The sequence below is a fragment of the Struthio camelus genome, chromosome 7, assembly GCF_040807025.1.
Source record: "Struthio camelus isolate bStrCam1 chromosome 7, bStrCam1.hap1, whole genome shotgun sequence".
Taxonomy (NCBI): domain Eukaryota; kingdom Metazoa; phylum Chordata; class Aves; order Struthioniformes; family Struthionidae; genus Struthio; species Struthio camelus.
The window spans coordinates 19,343,732-19,362,855 of record NC_090948.1 but is presented as its reverse complement, the minus strand read 5'-3'; the positions used below and the strand labels follow the sequence as shown (position 1 = coordinate 19,362,855).

The 19,124-nt window shown below is 37.9% G+C and overlaps 1 protein-coding gene across 6 annotated transcripts in view; it reads left to right on the top strand.

Moving 5' to 3' along the window:
• MYOF (myoferlin) overlaps nt 1–19,124 on the top strand; it is a 75,687-nt gene that overhangs the window by 13,270 nt on the left and 43,293 nt on the right. For all 6 annotated transcript variants that reach the window (XR_011142152.1, XR_011142153.1, XM_009677790.2 and 3 more), the window contains 11 exons: nt 5,421–5,529; nt 6,848–6,932; nt 11,143–11,294; nt 11,869–11,997; nt 13,469–13,531; nt 13,635–13,685; nt 15,287–15,317; nt 15,808–15,923; nt 17,131–17,257; nt 18,501–18,604; nt 19,054–19,122. Coding sequence is in view for 4 of the 6 variants with exons in the window: in XM_009677790.2 (XP_009676085.1) it covers nt 5,421–5,529; nt 6,848–6,932; nt 11,143–11,294; nt 11,869–11,997; nt 13,469–13,531; nt 13,635–13,685; nt 15,287–15,317; nt 15,808–15,923; nt 17,131–17,257; nt 18,501–18,604; nt 19,054–19,122 (1,036 nt within the window). In the remaining 2 variants the exon portion in view is untranslated. The remainder of the gene's footprint in view (nt 1–5,420; nt 5,530–6,847; nt 6,933–11,142; nt 11,295–11,868; nt 11,998–13,468; nt 13,532–13,634; nt 13,686–15,286; nt 15,318–15,807; nt 15,924–17,130; nt 17,258–18,500; nt 18,605–19,053; nt 19,123–19,124) is intronic.

Genomic DNA, 19,124 nt, shown 5'->3' with positions numbered 1-19,124 from the left:
AGAGAAGATAAAAACAGTTGCTTTGCTACTAATATAATCTTTCAGAGTATGAATAACACAAGGTAGGAGTTGTTGGGGCCTGTAGCATAGAAGCTTTAATGGAATGTATACACTGAAAAAGAGGGTGAGTGTAGAAATTAGAACTCACTGTGTGGGATAAGGGTGATGATGAGAATAATCAATTTAAAATTCTGTCAAAATAAACCCTAAAAAAATAAGCCAGAGGAATTTAAAAGCTTGAATCTCAGCTAGCTGATTCAAAGCACTATGCATCCATGGCAGTCAGTAGGAATAGCATGTAATCAGCTGGAAGATTTGATATGCTAAAGAATTTAGTATAAATTGCTACCTTCAAACAGAGAGAAGGAGAAATAAAATGTTTTATACTGTGAATCAGCGTTTCCTCATTCAGGCATGATTGTGAAGTTCCACTTCTCTTAGTTATTTGGGCGGCTAACAGGAAGTACTAACCACAGCACTAACGGATTAATCAGCTCTGGCACAAATGTAACACTGTGTTTAATAGTTGGTCAATTGGTGGTTAATCGATTTCTAAATTGATTTTTCTTTGATTACTAGGGAGAAAATATTTTATGCCTAGTACTGATAGAAGGTGCACTGAAGTGGTTTAAAATCTGCTTCTGTATGTGGAATTTGCATTTGTCTTTTGAGGTCTTGTTCAGTAGATACACCAGTATGTTTAAGCTGCTTGTGGCAGGACAGGTTTGTTTGTTTTTAAATTTTGGTAGAGAAGGAAAGGTTTATGAAGCTTTTGGGCTAGCTGGTCACCATGCACGTACAAGTCGTAAAGAGTGGCCAAAAGGGTACTTAACAGAAGAAGCAGTAATCATTTGCCACCTATAGCCAAAACACCTGATGAAAACGGGTTAGAGGATTTACTGAGCCATTCTAAAAGCAGAAACTATCCCATTTCTGGAGATGTGCCACTTAGTGGGTGCAAGAGACCAGTGAGACCTGGCATTAAATGGGCAAATATTGTCTACCTAGGCAAGAACAACAAGGTTAACAGAGCTCCAGCAAAGAGTAGTATCCTTTGAGGATGGATAGATGACAGAAAGCCTTTTCAGCTATTCTGGAAGGAAAGGACTCCTTGTCACTTTGACAGTCATGGTTTCTGAGGAGGATCACAAGGCTGCTTCAGGGTAAAAATTGTTCAGAGTTCTGAGGAACAGAGCGATGCTACAGGGATCCACAGTACTGCTGTAGAGAACTGACGGAGGGGAGGGGACTAGTTACATATCAGTAGCAAGTACAGTAGCAGGGCTTTCAGCAAAGGGTTAAGCGGGAATGATTTTTTTTAAGGGACTTGATGTCACAGCAACAGCTCATATCTGACTTAGCTGATGTGGTCTTACCTGACTTAGCCTAAACATTAAAGACCTGAGAGAAGCATCTTGGGAACAAGGCCTTCTCCAAGACCTGTAAAAGTGACTAAGATGAGACCTAGTAATGACCTCGGGACATTCTTTGTTACTTTTGAAAGGGTGAGTTCAGCCATCGAGTGGCCCTGTGATCACTAGGCCCTGATTCTAATGCTATGCTGTGTTGATCCAGTCCAACTTGATGAATGAAAGCCTGCACCTCTGAGCAGTATTGTACCACAGCAAATTAAAAATGGTTATCTTAGATCATCTAGAGATATGGTATCAGACTCACTGATGCCCTTTTCAGATGTAGATTTGGACTGTGCACGGAACATAGCCTTATGTGTAGACTCAAGAACTCCAACCGTTTTTGGAAATGAAGTTGAAAGGCAAACAGGAATTCAGATAGCAAAACTGCTCTTACCTGAGCAGTTCTTATAGGTGATATCTGTGGCCCAACATGGGGCCAAGCACCGACTTCTGATCACGTTCAGTACAGCTTAGTTCACAACAGAGAGTGCCCAATGTACAAAAATAACATGACTGGATGTTCTGATAAGTGACTTGTTTGGGATGAGGCATCATGTGACAGACAGAAGATGACCTATCCTTCTCTTCCTGCTTCCTCAGCTAGGGGAATCTGAAATCTGACCAAGGCATCAGACAAAGAAGAAGAGCTGGTCTGACATAACCACGGCCTCACACTGAAGGAGTCCTGTTGCTCTCAGGGCAGGATTTGCATGTCCAAAGACAAATTCAGGAAAGAATGGGGAAAGTTCATGTAGATGACCTGGGATGAGAATGCCTACCGATGGAGTGTGACTGTTAAAGTACAGATGGCAGGGAGCAAGACACAGTGGTGGGAATGAGCAAAATTAAAAATGCTGGTATGAGTTAATGAAGCAAGTACGTGTTTAATGCTTTCAGTTATAGACAAACAGTACAATCCCAACTGGTTGGGATGGGGAATACTCGGACTTGAAGCTTTAGATTTGAAATGCATTTATGAGGATATGAAACCCTATTTGTAGGGTTCTTGAAGTAAATAGGGTACTATAAAGAGATTCTAATGATCTTTGTCCAAACCTGTAATTCTAAATGTGTTTCAAATAACTTTCCACCCACTGAAAGAGCAGACACGGTAAAGAAAAGACAGAGCCACCCCGATACATAAAATGATGAGGTCAACTGAAGGAGATATTAGTGGGTGAGTGGGAAGACCTATTAGATAAGACCTTGGGGAAACCCGCATCTTAAGAGGATGTTCACTAGGGACATATGCAGAGGATGTGTCTATCTAATGTAGATATTTTGACCTGAACTGCAAACTGCATAAAACAGTAGCAAGATGTTACAGTAGCAGGTTTGTGAACAGCCTTATGCAGAGTTCCTTCATTTAGAATCTTACTATCTTGACAGTGTCCTCACTTTGTGCTTCGATGAGTATCTGCAGGAACTGAGAAGTCTATATAGTAATATTAACTGTAATTTTGTCCCCCTCATGGAGGGATGAGGGCTGGCTGAGGAAGAGACACTTAGGGGATGGAGATTGTAGCTGAATGCTTGCAGGACAAGATAGAGTTGAAAGGTTTCTAGGGTTTTTGGATCTGCAAATATGTATGCCCTAAGAGACAGGGATAAAAGCAGCACTCAGCGGCAAGTTAGGGAGACAGAGCACCCAGTGGAAAAAAAAAATCTTTCCTCACTTCTGTTAAGGAAGAAGCGAAGCATCCCACGTTCAGTGAACAAGACTGCTTTGGGAAAGGCCTAAGACTGACTGCCTAAAGCTTAGAATTACATGAGTAGATAGGCTGAGTATTAGATTTTTCACTCTTGCTATAATGGGAAAAGATTGGAGACTCTTGTTGCCCAATCTATTAGAGAAGGGGGAAGCAAAGGACTTGAGACTAATAGCAGGCGGGTAGTCTATCTGACTGACCCCTTCTTCGGTCTTCCTGAGGTGATCAGTATTTTAAAAAAGTAGTGTATTCAAATGAGTGCATTATTATCATTGGGACAGGACAGATAACTGTGAGGAAATGCAAATTTAAGCTGGAAGATTTCAAAAGCACTACTGCTGAACAGCTGTTCTGGAGTTAATGTCACTAGATAGGAGGGTGTGGTTGCTCAAACAGTCATCTGGATGATTTGAATCTGGGTGACTTCTGAATTGAAGTTCTTTTTGGTGTTAATAAATAAGTCATTCCAGTTCATATCAAATCAAATTAGCCAATTTGTGAAGTTTTTCTACAAATGTACATAGGAAAAGATTTGCTCTGCCTTTCTCTAGAATCAGATTTGAATTTGGGGTATTCAGGGAGCTTACAGATAAAAACAAAATGGCAACAGTGGGAAGGCAAATGGCGCTGGGTGTTCTTCAAGACAGAACAGCGAAAGGAAAAGAGAGCAGAGAGGGAGGTGGAGAAAAGGAGATGAAAGGGATTGGGAACGAGGCTATATGGCAGGTCACAAGGTCAAGGAGAGGGGTTGACAGGGAGAAGGGGGGAGAAGTTCTGCCCCAGGGGTGGAGAGAGTTGTAGAAGATGTGGAAAGAGAGGGCAAGCTGCAGAGAGGATGACCTGGGAAAGCAGTTTACTGAACAGGTAACAGTAGCAAAGTATTTCTAATAGGTCGTTCAAACAAAAAATGTAGATTTTTTTTGTATATACAGGGAAACAAAAGTAGTAGTGTGGACTATCTAGAACATGTATTTACAGAAAATTAGTGTTTTATGCTTACTGTATTCTAACATAGTTGGCAAACAGTAAATGATGTTTGTGTGACATAGTAGCACCTGAAAGTAGCTAAAATAATGCTCTTGCTCCATGTAAAAAATGCCTTGGCATCCTTAGCTGCTCCATGAGAAAGCGCTGTAATCCATTCAAAGGCGTCTCACTTAAGTTCTTCACTTAAAAGATTTTTTCCTCCACTTTGGCAGCAATGCTGCTATTCTGTTTGGAAGGCATGTTCTTTGTAATATTTACATGGTGAAATTATCTCGAGGTTCTCTCATTTGCAAAAATCTTAGTTATTCCAGTAATCCACTTCAGTGCAGAAGTAGATTGTTACTGCCTATTATGGAAGTGAAATACTGTGGCAGCACATGACAAGGCCAACCCTGCACTAGTAGAAATTCTATCTGAAAGAAGTTTCTCAGGTAAAAAGTGCACGCAGTTCTCACTTTTTTTTTGAAGAGGATCAGGGTGGCACGTACAGTCCCAGAATGAGAAAAGTAACTCAGGATTCTTTCTAAGGATTCTTCTTATTCTACCACATAGTGTTAAGTCTCCTGGGCAGTTTCTTGCCTAGGGCCTCTCTAGAGTCATATCTAAATATTCCCGAGAATTGAGAGGCAAGCAGGTGAACCTAATGCACAGTGTAGAGTATGGGCAGGGAAACTAACAATCAATTAATAATTAATTAATATAATAATTATAATTATATTATATTATTAATTAATATGATAATTAATATAATGATTAATTATAATTAATTTATGGAGGCTGTAGGAAGCACCTTGGTTGTATTTGTTCTGTTTCTGAGTTTTTATTGTGGAGATGTGTGTGCAGATGTCTTTTTGTGTCTGTTTTGTGTGGTACAACAGCGATAATGTCTTGCTTTCATACAGCACTTCTCATCTGAGAATTTACAAAGCTATAAAGGAGAGGAAAGTGTTACATCCTCTAGTTGATGAATGAGAACTCTGCAGCTGAAACACGTGGCATGGTTATGGAGGGTCATGCAGAAAAATATATTCAAATAAATAAATTACTTAATGTAGGTCTTTAACCTCTTCTAGGCTGAAGCTGTATCTTCAGTAAAGAAAACCAGCACATTTAAGTGCAGTGAAACAGAAAATACAAATTAGCAGTACTCAATCACTGGATAGCATTTGCAATGACTTCTTGTTGTGTTGTGGGCGTGCAAGTCACGATTAGAGTCATTTGGTTGACAAACAGATGCTAGCAACAGATAAAAAGGAACTTCTGTTTGATTTATACTTGCATTCTAATATGTTTTCTACTTTTATTTCAGATTAATTGGCAGTGCATCCATAGCACTTAAGGACCTTGTAGGTAACCAGAGCAGATCTATTCCTTTCAAACTCATACCTCTGCTAAATGAAAGGGGACAAGAAACTGGAGTGAGTGGCTTCCATTTCTTTCTTTTCCTGTATTCTGGACGAAAGTGCTCCCACAAAAGGGCTTATAGGAAAAAATGTGTTTTGAAGTTATTTTTACTTTATAGATTAAATGCTTTGCAATTTTATAGTAGAAGCTCCAGACAGATGTAACTTATAACAAAATGTAATTATGCCTATACTATCTGAGTTTGTTTAGTATGGAAGAGAATCCTTTGAGTTAGATAAGCTATTTTCTACATCTGTATTATGTATTTGTATATATGTATTATGGATATTATGGGCCACAGGCTATTCATGATAATCAGCCTTGTTTTGAAAAAAAGGACATTTTCCTGAGTACCAGATGGAGTCCTATATGCAGTTTCTGCTGCATTATTTATAACGTCCGTCTTTGTCATAGCACTGATTTTAGAAAGCACGTAAATATGTCCATGTTCAATTCCATCTCAGTTCAGAAAATGACAGAAGAACTTGCTTAACTTAGTTTAGCCTGTGTTTAAATTTAGCAGCTATCTGACAAAAGTAGTTTCTGGAATTGGGACCTTAAGTTGTTTGCGTGGAGTAGCTGTTAAGATAACTTATACTGCATTCTAGTGCACTTAATAGCTTAAGAGGCTTTAAGGGTAATTTCAGTACCTCCTCAGCTGTAGCTTAAGATCATGGTTAGTTGGTCACAATTATTTTTTTGCTGACTCCTCGTGTTACTGTGGCAACCAGAAGTAGTAATCGTTTATTTAAAAATCCAAAACTGCAGTCACACGCGGAAAAGACATTTTTATAATTAGAATGGAAAATGACATCGTGCTTTTTTCCAGGATGGAGGTATGAACAAACAATTGGAAGAGCCAAATAGGAAATTTTACTTCTGCTTCAGACTTGTTATGTGGATCAGATAGCGTTATCTCTCACTGCCTTTATTTTTCCATTTGTAAAATACGATGGTAACAGTCACCTCATCAGCCATGAGTACTGTGAAACTAAATAAATTACAATTTTTAGAACGTTGTATATACTTGTATTGTGATGGGATTTTCTAAATATCACAAATACAGTGGTTCAGTTTGTTAAATATAATTTTAGAGCCTATTCCTCATTAGTTGTAAATTGTGTAGCCTGTATTGTTTGTACATATGTATAGCTTATTTAGCCAGTTTATATAGCCAGTTTATTCATTTACTAAGAGCTGAAGTTTTTATTATAAAATATGCTGTGAGTATAAATAATTACTGTTAATAGACAATGTTAGAACCACTTACTGCTTTAAATAAATTGTTTTGAATACTGTATGCTATATATAAAACCATGCGTTTCCATATAGGCAACAATTGATTTGGTAGTAGGATATGATCCACCAGCTGGACCTGCAAATCCAAACGATCCAGGAGGGACCAATACACAAGAAGGTATTTCAGCCTTTTCTCAGAACATTATTGTTAAAAGATCATGGAATAATTTAAGATAAGGCAAGACAATGATTAAACATAATTGTTTATAGAAAAAAATGAACCAGGAGTAAGCACGTCAGGATCGTCTAGTGGTAATTTAAAAAATAATTACATATGGTTCAGAAATGCAGTTAGGAGGAAAATTTGCATTTCCAGACATGAGATTTTTTTTTTTTTTTTTTAGGATCGTTGTCTTCAGTGGAATCAGGTTACAAAAGAATAATACTGCTTAAAGCTTTTCAAAGGGCTTTTGTTTAAGAACATTTTTTTTGAGTGCTCAAATAAATAGCAGTTAACTGCTGTGATGCCATAAGGCTATCAAAAAAAAAAAAAACCTGGGAAATCACTGGGTTTTTTTGAAAAAAAGAATCTGTAACCTTCAATGTCAAGGAGTTTTAGGAAAAGATTTTTTTTAAAGCATTAAACTGTTTTCCACAGACTATTTAAGTTATTGAAAGACACTATTTTGTGTTATATTAGGCTTGACTGACCCAGACGATTGTTGTCATTAAGGAATGTTCCTTGGTCTCTGTATTTCATTTTAACCAGGCTTTTCCTGAGAATGTTTTTGAGATTCTTCAGTTTTACAGACTCATCAGAAAAATGTTAAGTAGCAGAAAGTTTCTGCAGTTGACAGGCAAATAATTACCTTAGTATCCAGGGTATATCTAGTGCAGAAAGAAGTACTTTTAATAAATGTTGTATCTTGGGGAGAACATTAGCTATAAAACCTAAAAAATTTTTGAGAACCTGTTTTAAGGTTTATGTTTGTTTTCAGTATAGTTAGCATTAAAAAGACCTTTCTGTTTTCTCTATAACTAAAGGGATTTTCATGTTTCCTCAGCAGGAAGCAAGGTACTTGTAACAACAATGAAAGATTACCTTTTTTCAATAAAATAGAGCATATAAAGCTCATGCTGTAAAGAGTACACGTTAATTTATCTGATGTGGTTTAGACTGTTTCATTTGGCAACAAAGCAATGAATGCTCTTTCTTGATTTAGAGATTCTTATCCAGCGTTTGCTCTGTCTGTGGGTAGTTTTATCTTTTTAGTCTCAGTCAACCTTACTACAATAATGTATTATTTCATAATTCTCCACCCTAACTGTTAATTTCTGGTGTCACAATCAGATTGTGCTCAATGCCTTCAGGGTCCATGTTCTTATTAGGATTGTCTATACTAGTCTTTGCAATGGGAAAAAAATCAATACCTGTATTGGTTTGTGTCGTGTTCATAATTGCAAAAGGAGTAAATGACTTCTGCGTTCAGAAGAAAGTTTGGAGGTCGCATTTGTGACTCCCACTGTATAAGCTGTGTAGCTAAATTCAAATTTAGGGTTCAGCAGTCCATCACAAGTGTTTTATTTAATTGTATGAAATGACAAGTATTTGTTCAGAGAGAATAATTGTATAGCATGTGACACAGATAAAACAACATAGCCCTGGCTGAAACACTTTCTCCAGTATTAAAGAATTCTACACATTGAGGTGCCCTAGAATCCCAGACTTGTTAGAAATTTTAACAACCCAAATACTAGAGGTGGTAAAAGAAATTGGAACAAATTGATTGCATCTAATATTTGTAGGGCAAAATCTTAGCTTGTCAGTGCAGGCATAGAGAGGTTCTCAGAAACGGAATCCGTATGGATGTGATTCTTCTGGAAACAACAGGATACAGGAGAGACAGATAGCAGACGCACAGTCTTGCTTGGACAGTGGAGTTGGAGGCTGGGGGTGGTAGCTCAGTGAGATTTTGGAAGCCTGAAAGATTCACTGTTACCATGATCATTCAATTTAATCTGTCACAATTGATCTCCCCTTGTTATTAAATTGATCTTGTGCGAAAAACAGCAAATAGCCCTCACACTCCAAAATTTGCAGTTTAATTCTGGATCAGTTCAGTTCCTTAACATTGCACAGAATATTCTGGTAGCCTCCAAGGAAACATGGAACATGCTGACTGTTTTGATTTTGGCATGTAGTGCTCTAGGTCTCCAAGCTTTTGTTCAAGTTCAATTAAATAATACACTGCATACTTTCCTGCTTACTGGAGCTTGTAGATAAGCTTGTAGATAAGCAGCTTTGAATTATCTATTAATCTGTGGCTTTGCTAGTATTATTATTACTTGAACGATTGCTTTCAGTTTGGTTGCCTCTTATCTGCAAATAAGAGTAAGAGTCTTCAGAAAAGCCAGGCAAAAACTTACATTTTGGCATAAGGAAGAAGACAGGTTAGTGAAATCCCACGTCCCTCTGGACTGCCAGTATGTCTGGAAAGATATGTATTTTATAGATAAAATATAACATTTATGTTACCTTTGCACCCTGCCTGAATTCTGTCACCTTTTGCCTTTTGTGGTTGGCCATTACATTCTAGGCCCTGGTGTTCCTCACCTGCCTGAATCTGAAGCTCACTGCTAGTATCCGATGTTCAGTTCATATGAATTATGGCGCTTAATATTGTGTTTTGAAGCTTGTACATAATTTTAGCCTCTTGCTGTTATTGTCTATTGATCCAGAAGCAGCAATAAGGATTTAATACACTGGTAAGTTAGTTTCATGTAGAAGACGTACTGAAAGACGAAGGCGTAGCCTCTTCTCATGGTAGCAGAAACCTGTTCCTCCTGTTTACCTCAAGGGATGTTACACCTGTACATTGCATTGTAATGAGTAAATCAGTTTGGCCGTTATTGCTTATAGAGAATAGCGTAGCAAGCAAAAAAATTGAAGTGAGAGTCTCCTGGGGTGAAATTTTAATCCCGCTTGAGCTCAATGGGAGGTGTCACTTGGGGAGTGGAGGAATAGGTAATGCAAACACAAATGCTGTGTGTTAAAGTACTAAACTTCAAAATAATCATATAGAAATGTGAACCGGAATGCTAAAAATGCAAATTGATTTATATGAGATTATTTTGAAAGCTCTTTAAAAATGTACTTACGCTGTACACTTAACTGTAATATAGTACAGATACAGTAAAACATGGCAGGCTTTTATCTGGTATGCAGCAAATCTACATGAAAAATTTTCAGTGCAAATTAGCAAACACACCTTAGTTAATTATTTCAGATACCTACTTCCAACGAAGTGTAATTATCTCCTCAGTTGAGACTGCTGCAGTTCAATTTCAGACATAAAATATCAAGTGCTCAGTCCGGGTATGTAATCAGTCAGTGGCATGAATCCATCAGGACAGGTGGATTCTGAAAGGTTTTACAGAGGTGTGGACTTCTGGCTATAATATATAGAGGTATTTAATGTATAGTATGTCAGTTTGCTTTTATACATCTTCTGCAAGGATCCCTGAGGACTTCATTTCACAAACTGAACAGCATCCTGCATTGGCAAACCATGTCATAAAATTAACAAACATTCTTTGATTTTATTAATGCTAAACGCTAGAGAGACAACTTGTTCTTGTAGATTTTTATCGTACTTTCTGTTCCTTAATTAAGAAAAGACGCTAGAAACACAAGGGAGTGATGCACTTCTGTGGTCTAGATATTTATGGATCTGTTTCGCAACACTGGAATTTCATTATATGATCCAGTATTGTAGTGTCATGTGGTATTAGAACAGTCTTCTACAGTAGTAATGTGATTTTAGAACTGACTTTCAAGGACGCTTCCCTTAATTTTGCAGTTAAATGCTATGGAGGTTGATTCAGGATTTTATTTTAGATGTAACGGCAGTAGGCCCCTTTCAGAAACCCTATATGTTTTCATGTCCTTTTAGGAAAAAGATCTTGAAGTAAAAACCACTATGATGCTAGGGCTCAGTACTGCTGCTCGGAAACTAGCTTCAGCTGGAATAAAACTAGTCACTCCTGCTGTATTGTGAGTGAGTCAATGGTGATTACAACTGGGCTGTACTTTGCTGCAGCTTCAGTCGGTTGGTTCAAGAGAACGTATGGAAATTGTCGTAGATATTCTGCATCTGGAGAAGGACAAACCTACAGTTATTTTGCTTAGGATATAAATTTGCTCCAAGTACGCCAAAATGGCTAGCTCTCGAAAGGAGTTGGAAGCATGTTGTTAGCAAAAATATTTGTTAAAATGAGGTAGTATTATAGTTTCAGTGCAACTCTTGGATATCAGGCTCTTATTCCTGTAACATTGACATCAGGTTGTGGTGTTCATTTATTAACTGCATTGCTTTTTACTGTATCAGATGGAGAAGAGGATGGAGGTTACGAGGATGATGTGGATGGTCCAGCTGGACAGTTGGTTCCGAGTGGCACAAAGGAAGCCCAGCTCGCTAGGCGCATCACCAAAGGAAAGAAAACACGAAGAATCCTTTCTAATAAACCGCAAGATTTCCAGGTAGCGGAGTTGTTAAATACTGCACGTTACCTTTTTCTGTTTGGCATGACATCGTTCCCTTCTGAGACTAATTTAACGTCAGATAGCGCAAATTTAATATGCTGTCAAGACAATTAGCCTCTCAATTGATTAAAAGCCTATATTTCGAAAGTATTTTTCAGGTTTGCCTATTATTACAGAGGTGTCAAGAATTTTGGGCCATCAATTGGTCCAGAATTTGAGGACCGAAAGTTTTGTACAGCTCTGACTGAAATCTAGATGAATGTTATTTAGTGTACGGCTGTATGGACTTCAAACTACAATAGCCGCTTTAAAAATAAGTGACAAAAGCAAGTAAAAAAACTTTACTGAAAAATTGTCTCCAAGTTGTTTTGTAAAATTCAAGTAAAATTGTAGTTACTCTCGTAGTTAAGTTTGAAATGACTGCTAAGCCCAGGTCTGCCAGCTATTTCAAGGTGTTGGCTAGCGTTTTTTGGTTGTGCAGTGAGAAATTGTGAACAGGATGATAACATTAAAGCGTGAGTTAATAACACAAATGTTTGTGGTTTTTTTGTTTTTGTTTTTTCTTTTCCAGATTCGTGTTAGGGTCATTGAAGGTCGTCAATTACCTGGAAATAACATAAAACCAGTAGTGAAAGTTCACGTTTGTGGTCAGACACACAGAACAAGAATCAAAAGGGGAAACAACCCATATTTTGATGAAGTGAGTGGTGAAAGAACACACATGTACCTGACACTTTAATGCTCTCAAATGAAGAAAAATAGGTTATTACAGCTTCCATTATGGTTAATGAATAAAAATTTGCTAACAATTAAGAGCTAATTCTGGCTAATACGCATTTCCCAGTTGAATCCCTTTCTCTGTGCATTCACATCACTTAACACAACTTCACTGTTGCCCAAGTTGCTAGCAGTCTCAGCAGATAAAACTGTCCAGCAGGAACTTAAACTTGAGCTGAGGAGTATGGAACATAAGCTTTAATACAGTTGGCCATGTGATATAATAACAATTTTGAATAGTTGTGTGCAGGTTATGAAATCAGAGGAAAATGAGTTAGGAATCACTGTGGACCTCTGCAGCGTCTCCAGCTTAGCTTTCACTGCAATTCTTTGGGTCAATAAGACTGCCACGCAGAATCCAGAAATGCCATTGCCTTATTACACGTAATTGGTGAAAGCACAGCTAGATTTTTTTGTCCAGCCTGGGATCTGTCTACTTCAAACAAACTGAAACGTGGGAGAGAATTCAAAGCACTGTAAGGGGCACAAACGTGATCCAGGTCAGGAAGACTAAACCTAGTGTTAGAAAGCTTAAGCAGTTCACGTTTCTCAGTTTATTAGAGAGAATGCTGAAGAATAACTCTCGTTGCCTGGACACATATGGAGAATTCAGAAGATTGTGGAATTGGTTAGCAAGGGTGTTTTAAGTCATGCAGGCGTAAACCAAGGAAATTATGAAGCGTGAGACTTGAGCTAAGCTGTAGTTAGCAGTCAAGATAAGTAAGCAGTGGCTGAAAACAGGGAATGGAGAAGGCCACTTGTACCTTGCATTTAATCAGTTCCCTTTTTAGCCTAGTCTGGACACTCTTCTCAGATAAAGTAGTGGCTGGGCTACAGCTGGGCTTAAAGACCAAACCTAGTGAAGCTTATACTGTAAATAAAGCAAATATATTACTAAGTACTATGTGGAAGGTGTCAAAACACCAGTTTTATTTCTGTGGGCTTGGTTTTCAAAAAGGCAAATCATAAAACTCGCTATCACCGTTGGCACTAAATGAGACCTTTTTGACAGCTACAACAGAGCTAGACCAGGTTTGAATATCCTGGAGAATGAACAGCCTTTACAAATCCAGAAGTTGTTCCCCTGAGGAAAATGTGAAGTGCAGAGCAAGGGCAGTGCTGAAAGTTTGTGGAACAACTATATCTACTCTACTTGTTCAAAGGAAAGTTGTGACATTCTGTCTTTTGTCTATGTTGTACTAAACTTCTTTACGAAACTTAGTTATTAATTATGTGCTAAGTTATCATATAATGCATCCAGCAAGTAGAGAGGCTAAAAGTATTGTAGCAGGCATGTCTCACAAGCCTCTTAAAATAATGTTTTCAAATTTTCTTTCCAGTGATTTCCAACGAGTTTGTTGTTTTCAGACTTCTTTTTGTTTTTACCATAACAGATATTTTTCTACAATGTCCACATGACTCCTTTAGAGTTGCTCGATGAAACAGTTAGCATTCGGGTAAGAAAAAAAAAATGGTGCATGTTAAAGCTGCTGCATGCCTATAATCATGTCTGACCATTTCGCTAGGAAGTTTAGGAACATTCTTGTTCTGTCATTTTAGGTGTATGATTCTTATTCTCTACGAGCGGACTGTCTAATGGGAGAATTTAAGGTGAGTGTGAACCACCTTCCATATCTTGACTAAATTAAAGGAAATGAGAGAAAATTTTCAACTATTTGTTTTAAGTGTTTAAAGTACTGCTTTAGCATGGAGCTGAAGAATGACCTAATCATGTCTGTCTTGTAACACTAGGGATCGCTTGCTCTTCCCAATAGTTAACAGTTTTCTTATTTGAGTAGAAAATTGCTGTTATTGCAAATCTATTTTATATACCCAGTTCTCTAATTTCCATCCAAGAAAAAAAATTATGAAAGGTAAAATTTCTTACTCAAAGGGTAGCAGGATGTTTGTTTGGTATGAGGCAGTGCTTGAAGAGACAATTGTCTCTGACTGCCATTAGGCAGAACAGTGATGTATATGGCAGAATGAAGATACGGTCTCAAATGATGTGGGAAAGTGTTCTTTTGGTCAGACGTTTGTTAGGTAAAAGAGATTATGGAGAAATCTCTTACCTAAAGTAATTTCTGTAGTTCTGATTATATCAGTGATACTGCAGCGATATTTATTTATATTTGTTAATGTTCATTTTGGGAGGTAAGCACCTGTCTATTGGAGGTATTTATAGCTAAAAGAATACAGACAGAGCGTTCACGTGACAGTTGTAATGGCTTCTGGGATGCCCTGTCATTCTGAATATCAGTGTTGGCTGTGTTTTGTGTTTGCTTACTGTTTACTGTGTAAATTCAGTAGGGCTCTGGACCTCTTTTTCACAAAATCATGTGTATGTGGGCAAAACCTCTTGTGTAAATGGAACTCTTTCTACCACAAATCTGGTTGCTTTTCTTCCTTGCTGCTTATTTTCTGTGTACTTTCTAGTGAATCAGACGATGTTATATTGCTCTGTGGAGGATTGATCATTCGCTAAGCAGGACGGGCAGGTGACAGCATGTCAGCTGTTTTCCATTCCTGCAGGCATACATTCCAGGAGGAAACTATTAAGAGTAGTTCTCTCTAGAAAATGACCCTTTCAGCCTTTACCTGCAAGGAACACTGGCCCCAGTTGCCATGAGCAAACATATTTACCTTCCTGAACGTGTTTGAAATCTGATACAGATAACCCAGTAGGGGTATATGTGCAAGCTTGTCCAGGCTTGACGCAATCGGAGAAGAACATCCCTGATCATCTTTATAAAAGAGAAAAGAAATTAGTCATTAAAAAAACAGCTTCGTTTCTGCAACTAAAGGATGATATGTTGAGCAGGAGCTAAGAAAAAAAGTTGTCTGAAAGGCCTGCGTGAACGTAAAATAATGGGGGACATACAGAATTCAAGAAGCAGTAAGCTGGCTCCATCTTCTGCCTCTGCTAAATGGAAAAGCTGGGGATCTGAGAAAAGAAGGAAGTAACTACAGCTGTTAGTTTGAATACACTTTTTTTTTCTATTTTCTTCTTAACTGCTGTAGCCATACAAAATCCCTCATTGTTGAATGTAAGGCATTTTCTCTTTCTCTTCCCAAGAATATGCCTTGCAAACTTTCCCTTGTTTGTGACAACGAACCAGTGTGATCATATTCATGAAAACTTAGGGGGGATTGGCCTAGCATTTTTTGTTTTGCTGTTTCTTCAGAGGTAATGCTTTTGATTTTTATTTCAGATTGACATTGGCTATGTTTATGATGAGCCTGGTAAGTGACAGCTACTTCAGCGCTTCTTTCCTAGCTTGAAACTTGTGGTGAAACGTTTTTACTACAATTTCTAAAGTTGGAAAAGAAAGTTACGTGGAAAGTTAGTTGAGATTGCTGCTTCAAGTACTCATTTAAAAAGATCTACCAGTGTATAACTCCTTCAGTGGTTCCCAGATGAAGTACAAGCACCTAAAATTTGGGTATTAGTTTAGGTATGAAAGACTTTACAAAAAATAAATGAAATATTAGAAATAATGCAAAAATGTTTGATAATGGTGTCCCTAAATTGCTATACCACTTTTTTTTTTTTTTTTAACGCTCCTATATTTCTTGTTTTGGATGGAGCTGTTGAAACCTCTCTAGGACAGGATAAATTTTTAAAGTAATTAGTTTTAGGTAAAGTATGCTTTTGGAACGTTTGGCTTACTCTATGACTTCTTCCTTTTTATAATGGATATTACTGTTGAGTTTTTTGTTTGTTTCATTTTAGGCCATGCAGTCATGAGAAAATGGCTTTTGCTGAGTGATCCTGAAGATACAAATTCAGGAGCTAAAGGCTATATGAAAGTCAGCATGTTTGTTCTGGGAACTGGAGATGAGCCACCAGTAAGCTTGACTTATATTTTTTTTCTTCTTTTTTTCCTTGATATTTATTTATGTATCTCTCTGACATTTATTGAATAGTGTGTAATTCACTCTGTGAGCAGGATGTGGAAGTAAGGCAAGATGTACAAGTTGTTTCAAGGTACTAAGCAACTAACCCAAAACCTACTGGAGTTACCTTGTGCAGCGAACCACCTCTAGACCATCTCTGGGTGTGTTGATCTACCATTTGTAGATACTTCTCCAGATCCTGAAAGAAGTAGAGAGTGTTAGCCTGCTGCTGCATGCAAGCTAATGCGTAATTCTCTTTAGCGTAGCTAATCACACTGGGCAACGTATTGATAGTAGTTTGAGTGCCAGGACTAGCTTGGGAATCTCTCAACTATATTACATGATGTAGATGAGCCTATAGAGAAGCCTGATTACCAGAAAGCTCCGAATACTTGCCAGGTGAAAATCAGGCCCATTTGTCAATATACATCAAACTGCAGATTAGGCACCAGTAATTTGGTGCATATGAAAGTAGTAGTAACTTTTAACAATCCGATCCTTAACTCTCTGCAAGGTAAAAAACAGGCCTTCTTTTCTTGTGACAATTTTTTTTACTTGACCATTGTTATTCGTTTCAGTTCTGCCATTCTTCCCACCTGAGGTTTTTGTATACTGCTGCTCCTTAGTTCCATGTAACATGGTCTGAAGAAACCTAGAATATCTCTGCCTTGTACTATATAACTCTTCCCTTCTGCTGTCCTCTTGATTCTTGAAATCACAAGGATATTTATGGCCATTTGTGGTGAAATATTTGATTTCCTGTTTATTTTTGAAGGGGGAAGAATAAATTATATCAGAGGGGTATGTGTTTTCTAGTTGCAGTAATGTTCCTTAGCACAATACTTACCTTGAGATGGACATGGAAATTGCATGAAGTTGCCATTCTGTGAGTGCCAAAATCATCGTCACCGGATGATGATTTTAAAGGTGTGGTTAAAATAGGCTCCTGTGATGAACTGCTTTAGAGATTAAAATGTAAATAAAATAGTTTAGGTAGAATTAATTTTTATGGCTTTATAATGCAATAAAATCTCATTCTTTACAATGAAAGCGACAACATTTTTCTATATAAAGGGTATTGTGGGCACTAGTTTAACTTATTTACCTTAGTTTTGTACGTTACTCTCTGCCTTTTATATACCAATGTATCTCCCAACAGGTTGAAAAAAGAGAAAGAGATAATGAAAGCGATGATGTGGAAAGCAATCTATTATTACCAGCTGGAATTGCACTGCGATGGGTCACTTTCCTTCTCAAAATCTACAGAGCTGAGGATATTCCTCAAAGTACAAGGCTCTTACTACTTGTAGTTGCTGTATTAGATTGCCATTAGAAATATCTGCGCTAACTGTTCAGAAACATTCCTTGAGCATGAAATATCTTGAGTCACTGTGTGCTTTACATTGTAATGTGAGCCAATAATTCTGTGACAGCTTAAGCAGTTCCTTTCAAATCCTTCGGTAGTGCTCAGTAAGCCTATTTAGTTCTTGTAATGATTAGTTTAATACGGTACCCATTAGTTAGATTAGTAACGTTCATCTTTTTTTGGTGAGTGGGCCGTGCAGCCTCTAGTAGCTGGGAAGGGTCTTCTTCACTAGCCTTTTTCCAGTCATGTAACTTGCATGTAATTTATGTTCAGGTAGAGTTGGTCTGCGAATGTGCTTGATATGCTCACACGTACACGCGTAGCCCAAGCATACAGTGCACGTGTCCATTTCTGTGTCTGTTTCTGTCACGCAGCTGGTTCCCTGCAGCCCTCTTTTCCAAAGCCATTTAGATACTAGCAGATCAATAGTACTCCTGATGGCAGCAGGCACCTGACCATTCCCTTCTCAGCAATCCATTAGTTCTTCTTCATAGGTGCTGAAGACCAGGCAGCAGGCTGCTGCGATGGCTGAGGCAGTTTGTATCACCTGCAGCCTGCTCCCGAATGGCTTTCAGGAAACAGGGTAGGCAGGAACTGGCTGTATCCTAGAAAGCTGCACACAGTTAGTGGACTATTAAATTAAGCGCTACAGGCTTGAGGTAAACAGCCCTAGTGGGCAGGGGATTGTAAGCTGTTTGATTTTAATTTGGTGAGTTTTCACTTATGTCAGCCCCATATTACTGAGACAAAAGCACACAGTATCATTATATACTACATGCATTTTCTGCTGGCAGAACATATCTTGCCTTTTATCCATTTTCACCGTGGTTTCTCACCTGTATCTGTCGTAACGAATGACCATGTCTGCTGCTACTTGCTTGCAGTCTTTCAGATACTGTCTTACAGATGTAGTCTTTCCTCTAAATTCAGGACCACATAAGCACTGCTTAGGATGTTTAAAAAATTTATATTCTTTAAATTGCTCTGAAGTCTAAATTCTCCATTTTCACCAGCAAATGTTTATTCTTCAGAACTGTGTTTGGGTTAGACTTTACTATACTTTGATCTGTAAACTGGTTGAATTCAGTGGGATTGCACGTTTAGGCTCAGGGATGGGGAGGAAAGACACAACTATTAATATCTGGTTTATAACTTCTCCCCAGTGGATGATGCTTTTGCACAGACTGTCAAGGAAATATTTGGAGGAGAAGCAGACAAGAAAAACTTGGTAGATCCATTTGTGGAAGTGTCTTTTGCTGGAAAAAAGGTAATTTAGTAAATATCTGAACCTTTGCATTCTGATCATATGCCTGAGAACAGAATTCATATGCCAACATTCATTTTTAAGCTTGCTGAAATTATGGAAATACAAAAGTATTAGCCCTAAAGCTCATTTAATAAGATGAGGGCGAAGTATAATGTACAGTAGAATGGGTGTAAAGCTTGGGCTTGTGATTAATAAAATACTGGCTCAAAATTTTCTTTTGCTTCCAATAGTCATTATTGTAGCAGGTGCAGATCAGTTGAGCAGTATGTACGGATGTTAATGGTTCACTGAAGCATAAATATCTCAAGATTGATCATTAGCTGCTGCCTTCAGTGATATATCATTTGATTGAACAAAATATAACTTATTCTAAACTATTAGGTAGTACCTGCTTTTTTTTGTCTGTTTGATCTTTGATGTGATATGTAATGGGTTTCATTTTTTTGCAGGTTTGCACAAATATAATTGAGAAAAATGCTAATCCAGAGTGGAATCAAATTGTTTATCTTCAAATCAAGGT